Here is an 8657-nt window from a genome sequence, read left to right on the forward strand (position 1 = left end):
GGGAGAGACAACATCCAGGGAGGCAAAAGGGGCTAAGGGAAGAACTAACCTGTAAGGTAACTTTGGCCGTAGGTAAGGCTACAGCCCCGAACGACGACCAGACAAGGCCCTCCCCGACTCCTGCCCCACCTTACAGCCCCTGTACCGACCTCTCCCCAGACCTTCCTGTAGCAAGGGTGGGATTTTGCCCCATGGTTTCAAATGTTTTGACTAATCTGGCCGCTTTACGGCCAGGGGGTGACTATGCATGCCCCACATCGACGGTTTATACTAATCCATCGTGGAACCCAAATGATTTAGCCTTATGGGGCTGTACAATGCCAAGATTAAGGGAGGATGCAGAAACACGGGCGCAGTTACTGTCAAATCTCTGCACGGGACACAATCCTAACCGGGGGGACACCCAAATCTTATTCCGAGAATCATTCTGCCCAGATGAAAGAGAGAAGGTATTAACTAAGGATGCGGAATTAGCACAACAGGTGGGAGGAGGGAGAAATCCGTGGCCGACACTAAATCCGAATGGGAACTATAATATGGCCGGAGACAGAGCCCATTGCCAAACAGCCCTAAGAAATTTAATAGAGGCAATTGGAGCATGTGGAGAACGTAGGGTGATGTTCACAGAAGACGATGTTAAATTTTACCTGGCAGAATTAGCACTTGCTTTAGACCATGTACATAGTGGTGGAATAATATACCGGGACCTAAAACCAGAAAACATCCTTCTTGATGAGGAAGGACATATCAAATTAGCAGATTTTGGCTTAAGTGAGGTGTCAATTGATCCTGAAAAAAAAGCCTTCTCTTTCTGTGCAACAGTGGAATATATGGCGCCAGAAGTCATTAAGGGCGGAGGCCTTACACGGAGCGCAGACTGGTGGTCTTTTGGTGTTGTAATGTTTGAAATGCTCACTGGTACTCTGCCTTTCCAAGGGAAAGACAGAAAAGAAACCATGACACTGATTCTCGAGGCCAAACTTGGAATGCCGCAGTTCTTGAGCCCGGAAGCAGAGAGTCTTCTGCGAATGCTCTTCAAAAGAAACCCAGCAAACAGATTAGGAGCAGGCCTAGATGGAGTTGAAGAAATTAAGAGGCATGCATTCTTTTCCAAAATAGATTGGAATAAATTGTACAGGAGAGAAATTGATCCCCCTTTTAAACCTGCAACTGGCAGACCTGAAGATATGTTTTATTTTGACCCTGAGTTTACAGCAAAAACTCCAGAAGATTTGCCTGGTCTCCCACCTAGTGCTAATGCGCATCAACTTGTTCGGGGATTTAGTTCTGTAGCTATTGCATCAAATGACGAAAGCCAGGCAGTGCAGACAGTTGGAGTGCATTCCGTTGTCCAGCAGTTGCACAGGAACAGCATTCAGTTTACTGATAGATACGAAGTGAAGGAAGATATCAGAGTTGGGTCTTACTGTGTCTATAAGAGATGTATTCATAAAGCTTTAAACACGGAATATGCTGTAAAGATTATAGACAAGAGTAAAAGAGATCCAAGAAAGGAGATTGAAATCCTACTGCGCTATGGCCACCATCCAAATATTATTACCCTAAAAGATGTGCATGATGATGGAAAATACACATACATAGTAACAGAACTTACAAAAGGAGGGCAACTGCTGGATAAAATTCATAGACAAATTTTTTTCTCGGAACGAGAAGCTAGTGCCATTCTGTTCACAATAACAAGAACGGTTGAGTACCTCCATGCGCAAGGGTTGTTCATGGAGAGCTGAAGCCTAGCAATATTCTTTATGTTGATGAATCTGGTAATCCAGAATCCATTCGACTTTGTGAATTTGGCCTTGCAAAACAACTACGAGTAGAAAAAGGCCTTCTGAGGAGTCCATGTTACACAGCAAGTTTTGCTGCACCAGAGGTTTTACAGGGGCAAGGTTACGATGCTGCATGGGACATATGGAGCCTTGGTGTTCTACTTTATACCATGCTTGCTGGCTACCCTCCTTTTGTAACTGGTCCTGATGATACCCCAGAGGAGATTTTGGCCCGAATAGGTAGCGGGAAGTTGTCTCTCAGCGGTGGTTATTGGAATACCGTTTCAGATACAGCTAAGGACCTTCTTTCAAAAATGCTTCATGTTAACCCACATCAAAGACTGACTGCAGCCCAAGTCCTTAGTCACCCCTGGATAGTTCACTGTGACCAGTTGCCTCAATACCAGCTAAACAGGCAGGATGCTCCCCATGTAGTGAAGGGTGCAAGAGCAGCAGCTTACTCTGCTTTGAATCATAATCAGTCACCAGTTTTGGGAGCCAGTCGGCCATTCTCCTCTTGCTCAGAGCATTATTTTTCATAAGGAATGGGTTTTTTAATCCCCTAAAATATTCTTTGTTACAGGTAGAGATGGACAGTTTATGTTAAGCGCTTAGCTTAAACAGTTTCTATTAGCACTATATACTTTGTGCCATCCAACATCTTGTATGTTTTTGTAAACAGTTCACAAGCAGTACAGTTCCGTGCTGTTTTCTTTAATGTATACATGCCTTGTTTTACTTAGATATTGTTAATCCTTTTGACAATTAAGTCTGATTAAACAGGTCACCTGGATTAGTCAGCATTGTTGGACAGCTCTAAAAGAAGGCTCACCGTTTAAACAGCTATTGAATGTAATGCTATGAAGATGTGTTTCTCCTTGCCTGTGCCTTTTCTACATTTCTGTGGTTTGGATGCTGCATGTCATGTTATGAAAATCAGGATACTGTTTATAGTATTGGAAATGTAAACAGTGGATCTCTCACGATACACCACTCACTTGCGATGGACATTTTGATAGGAATTGGTTAGCCATTGGACTCCCTGTGTGTATGGTTTCTTCCTTTTTTGCCCCCCTTTTTGGCTTATCTGTTGTTTATTGTTTAATCATGGTTTTTATGGACTGAGTTCTTCAAATTACAGCATATGATGTATACTTTTAAGCCCATGGTTGAAATGGACACTACTGAGTTTTGAGCACTGGGGAATCCATCCCAGTATTGCAGTTCTCCAAAAGAAAACTAGTGCATTTCAGGAATAAGTTGCCAGAAGCCGCAGTTTTGCAAGTGTTTCTCTGGCTGCAGCATACACCCTGCTTAAAGGGGAAGGTGGGCAGGGTCAGGAGGTGCTGCTTGGCTAAGGTGTTCTGCTCTCTGATTGCACTTTCTCTTCACTGTATGCTGCTAACTGTTTTAAGAACCCAAAGTTATATTCTTAAGTAAGCTTTTTTCCTCTCTTGCCTCTGCACGTACCTGCCCTATCTCTATCTCGGTCTCAGAGACTTGCCCTCTGTTTTGGATGGAGGGGTGGAAGAGTGTTTAGTTAACCTGTGTGGCAGGTGCACCCGCCCCGATAGAGACCAAAAATTGTGGAGGTGGCTCTGAGCCTTTATAAGGGAAATATATTGGGATTCGATATGCTGGCAGGCAAACGATGGTACCTACCTCATTTTTGTCCTACGGGACCATTAACGGCGACGTTCCCAAACCGGACAAGCAAAAGGGCCAGTTCCCATTGAGAACATACAGGCCAACCCGTCATGGTAAAACTGCCCTCTGTTGGCACTGTACCCATGACCCTGGTGAAACCCAGACGCTTACATGCCTGGGAGGCCTTAGATAGGAAAGGGAAAGGCCATCGCATAAGTACTCGATGGATAATTCCTAATTTCTGAGACCCGGTCCCAAGGCCCGAGGTGCAATTTGTGTCCTCTTGCAGGACTATGGAAAAGCAAACTATTCGACACTCCCACTGATGGCAGTAACAACAGCGGGCAGGGACAACAAGAACCTGGACAGCAAGGTGGTGGCTCAACTGATAGTGGGATTTGCACGTAGGGTGAACTTAACTTCAATAACAGCCTGTCTGCCCAGCCCTAAGTCAGTAGAGGAGCCCCTACCAATCTTTGTGCAAAACACTAATATATCACTAACCCTTGAACACCCATGGCAACAGTGCAATAATTCCAGCCGGGCCTGGGGAACGGATGGAAAGGATGGAGGTCACACTCATACCATCTATAGCTGGTCACCTGGCGCAATAAATGCCAATTCAATATGGTGTAATTAGTTCTTCCTACCCCCAATAACGCCACGGGGTGGAGTTTTTAATGGTACAATGCCATGCTTTAATGTTCCCTGGGGAATTACTGAACATCATGACCAATGGAAAACAGATGATCATTCCCTACAATATACTGAACTGTTAAACACCACCTGGTGTATTAAACACCCCGAGAGTAATGGTAGCGATTGCCCCAATGCTTGTCAAGAACCAGGGTTCAAGGGAGCCTGGAAAAACATCCCCTCGATTGCACATGGGGACCTGACTGGATTGCGCAAAGGAATGGGGCCCCACCAGTAAAAAAAAACCCAAACAACACTTTGGGACTGCCAAACAGAAATGCAATGTAAAAACATAGATAAAAGGCCATTATTGTGATGATACATGCCCCGCCCCATTCAGGAAGCTTTGGTACAGGGCTGTCTGTGTAGTAATACCAGCTATGTGTGGCCCACTGCCCTAAAATGTAACGCTTGTGGGGACTGTCCTCTTCATGCCCCCACACAAGGCATATGCCAAACATCTGATGTGCCCGCCCTCCCGATCTAGAGTTGGCATACTCCAGTGGCTGTCTGTATTCCCGGCTACACCCAACTGTTCCCGGATGGCCTGCACAGTAGCCCTGCCTTCCCTTTGTCCCATTTACCGAGGAGGGCCTATAGCCCCTAAGTGGTGGGATCGCAGCCCCCGGAGATACAACCGCTAAAGAAGGGAACGTGGCAAAGAGCAAAAACGCGACTGGATAGTGCTGGAGGCCATGTTCGGAATGGGGACTGCCTCCCTCAAAAAACCCACAAGCCATTTATGACCTATTGATGCAAGTATCTATTTGAGCCAATTCTACATCTGACAGCTTAGAACTCTTGAACGAACAATTACAACACACCAGCAAAATGACCGCCCAGCACCGAGCGGATTAGACCTGATGCTGCTAAAGGAACACCTTTAGTATGGAGTGCTAAATTGATGAGTAGATGACTGCTGCGTTTATATCCAAATGTATCCATACCCCTCCGAACTCAAATCGACAAAATGAAGAAAGCAGCAAAGGACTCAGAGGCAATTGCTGCTGCATTAAACATCAGCTGGGTGGGAAGTATGTCCAGTGCGTTCGGGTTTTCCCTGTCGGGATGGTTAACCAGTGTTTTACAATCCTTGATAGTGGTTATAATCATAATCATTGCCATTTGTATTGTATTAAGTTGTGTTAAACATATGATAACGCGGTTCGTATCCGTTGTTACGTATGTTCCTTTAGAACTACTCCAAATAGCAGATGTTCTGTTAGAATTGTAAAATCGCCAAAGAAATGATGATTCATGATGAGCATCAATTCTCACCAAAACTGCGCTCCCTTTTAACTTTGGAGGCAAGAGGTGACTGTACCACCACTCCAAAGAAACCAGTCGGATCGTGACTGTGGTCACGGGGTGGAGTGTGCAGGTGCACCCGCCCCGATAAGAGCAAAACTTCTCAACTGCTGAAAGGAAAGACTTAAAACTAGAAGCCGCGGTTTGGGGGTCGAGTCGGCCAGCCATGTGGATGACTGGAGTCACGTAGACAGAGTGCCCCAAGTCACGTACCCCAACCACCCGAGCCTGCCAGAAACACCTTAACCAATGAAATGCCTCGGCTAGGAGAATTTCCAGACCACTGACTATATATGACCATGAGCCCCGATCCGACTTCGGGTATAAATGGAGCCCGCCGGAAGAGCCTTTGAGCCCGTCTTCCTCGGAGCAGCGGGTCTGCAGTCAGAGACTCTCCCTTCCATCGGATGCCATCTAAGGAAACTCCCCGGGGTTGAGTGCCTCGCCTTACCGGTGAGAGGTGCGCATTTTGAGTCATCATTTTAAGCTTACATTTGGTTATAGTTTGTGTAGTGATAGTTCCCAGCTGACACCCTGAACCTGTAACTAAGTTGTGTTTATCGCAGTGTTTACGACCTGATATTCCTGTCCAATCTGGCTGTTGTATCTCAATACAACATAACATTCCTGTTCACTTGGACCATTCTATGTTGATATCATTAAAGAAGATTGACTTTGAAATATATTGCTGTCTAGTCTTCCTGTGACAACCTCTCATGAAGTCTTTCCCCTCATCCTCTCGAAGCCCTATTGCCTTGACCATTCACTGGCTTCAATTCTCTTGTCATCTGGACTATTGCTTTGCTTCCATACATATCCACTTCCACTCACCAGAGTTTCTTTTCCATCTTTCTATCAACCAAAAGCCACTTTCTTCTTTTAGTGTTTTTACTGTAGATTTTCTTTATTTAACTACTTTTTTCCTGAGGAACAGCCAGTGTCTAGGCAACTTTCGACTTAATAGCCAACTTTTGTCCGCGCTCTGAAAGGTGTGTAGGCTAGACCTAATGTCTAGCCGGGTAATACAACAGCACATTCACAGTCACTGCTTCCTAGTCATTCCTTCTCTTTCAGACCGGAGCAGCTTAGTCAGAAAGACAATACTTTTGAATTGAAAAGGGGACATGGTCAGGGGCTGTAGAGTAAATGCTTTACTGCTGGTGCAAGGCACAGCTACCCATCTTTCTACTCAGCGTAAATACACTCAAATATAGTTGTTGTTGTTGACAAGAAAAGCTAACTCCACAAAGCCCCTTTGCTTATGATCTTCTGGGTTTTCTGTAATGACCTAGAAAGGAGGGAGGATGCCCAAAAAAGGGACCTACCCCACTCTATGTTTACTATGTCGCTTCATAATGCCAGTACTTTGGAAAAAAACTAACCTCATAATCTTTTATGTATTAGATGCTTCAGGGTGAACCAACTAAATAAGCTGCAAGGATTGCTGCAGGATTTATGACCCAAAATCCTTGGGGTAGTTGCCAGGTCTGAAGGATGAATTCTTCCCTGATGTTAGGACAGGTCTATTTGCTTCTGTGTGACCCGCAGTCAAAAGGCAAAGAAAGCTGAGAAGGGACAGGCTCTGTTCAAGGGCAGGATGAAGACAGGAAGCCTATATGGAGAAAAGGAGGGTAAGAGGGAACACGGTCTCCCATTTTTCTTGTGGCTATATTCTGAAAATCAGGATGTCTAAAGGTTTACTGCCCACCAGAAACAGCATGAGTAGCTCCAGCAAATTTCAGTTCTGCTTTCTTGCAATTCCCCGTCGCTAGCGGGCTAGCAGTCGTGCTGGAGGAGTAATCGCAGGAGACCAGCTCCTCAGGAACAGACAATCCCAGCTCCACTTCTCCTCACCACAAGTTAAGGAAATACGTTAGACTATTTCTTTAAATCATAAGCTTTGCTTGGGTAATGACTGTCCCATCCTGAGCATGCACAGCACTTATCAGCCAGCTGCTAATTGCTAGTTTTGATTTGGGTCCAATAGAGATGGTTTGGGGAAAAAAAATTAAATATTGAGGAGAGACTCCTATTAAATTAGTGAGGTCAGCCTCTGAGAAGGGGCTGTAGCTCTCTCTGCAGGGGTAATCTTGCCTCCCTGAGCCCTCCCCCCTCTCTCTTCTCCCTTTAACAGTTCTATTTTGTGGAGCTACAAGACTTTTTTCTCCTGCTGAGTGCTGGGTTAACAAATGCAGGAGGCATCTATTAACAGTATTCTTTGGAGACCACCTACAGCAGTGGGATGAACAATGGGCCTCGAACCATTACTAATGTGTAGCCCAGAAATGCGGTGTATGAAATTTTTTAAATGTAAACCCATTAGTCACACTTAATGGTTTATTTGAACTCAAACCGTATTATTATCCCCTCATTATTTTACCTGGTTTATTTTAGACCACTTATCTCAGGGGTTGCCATAGCCACCTGCTGAGTGCCTTGGACTGGAGTGTTTGCAGTAATCAAAGTTAAAGACTTCTTATAAAGAGAAGTATGCTCTGACTAAAGGGCAACCTGGGCAAAATTGCCCATAATTGTATTCTTTCACTCAGTGCTGCAGCTGTTGGGTGAGTGGTAGCTTGGTCCCCTCATTGGTCTCTGAGGAGGTACCCTTAAGGTACAGTCCTTAGGCTTCACCATAAAAATCACAGGAAAATGAAGGTTTGGAAGGGCCTCTGGGGAGGTCTCTTGTCCAACCTCCAGCTCAAAGTGGGTCCAGCCAGGATCATGGCCTTGTCCACATGGGTGTTGGAGATCTCCAAGGACAGAGAGGGTGTAAAGAAGATGGAGCCAGGCTCTTCTCAGCGGTGCCCAATGACAGGACAAGAGGCAACGGGCACAAACTCAAACACAGGAGGTTACGTTTGAACATCAGGAAACACTTTCTCACTGTGGGGGTGACTGAGCCCTGGCACAGGGTGCCCTGAGAGGTTGTGGAGTCTCCATCCTTGGGCATATTCAAAAGCCATCTGGACGTGGTCCTGTGCACTCTAGGGGACCCTACTTGAGCAAGGGGGTTGGACCAGATGGCTCCGGAGGTCCCTTCCAACCTCAACCATTCTGAAATTCTGTGAGACTTCTCAGAAGCCAACAAGCTCTGCTCTGCTTTCTGAACTGATGCAAAAGCCACAGACATCTGATTCCAGAAACACCTGCAGAGCAGCCTACACTCTCCAGACCACATTCAGCCTCTCCCCGTGCCACCACGTATGCAAGGACACA

General features: G+C 45.7%; 1 protein-coding gene across 1 annotated transcript; it reads left to right on the plus strand.

The window, feature by feature from the left end:
* Positions 1–577: 577 nt before the first annotated feature.
* Positions 578–2362, plus strand: LOC127026015 (ribosomal protein S6 kinase alpha-3-like). Its single transcript, XM_050911134.1, is given in 3 exon segments — positions 578–1728; positions 1731–2281; positions 2283–2362. Coding segments are annotated over 3 exon segments (1725 nt in total). The 5' UTR covers positions 578–617; the 3' UTR covers positions 2346–2362.
* Positions 2363–8657: the final 6295 nt, after the last annotated feature.

The sequence above is a fragment of the Gymnogyps californianus genome, chromosome 26, assembly GCF_018139145.2.
Source record: "Gymnogyps californianus isolate 813 chromosome 26, ASM1813914v2, whole genome shotgun sequence".
NCBI classification, from domain to species: domain Eukaryota; kingdom Metazoa; phylum Chordata; class Aves; order Accipitriformes; family Cathartidae; genus Gymnogyps; species Gymnogyps californianus.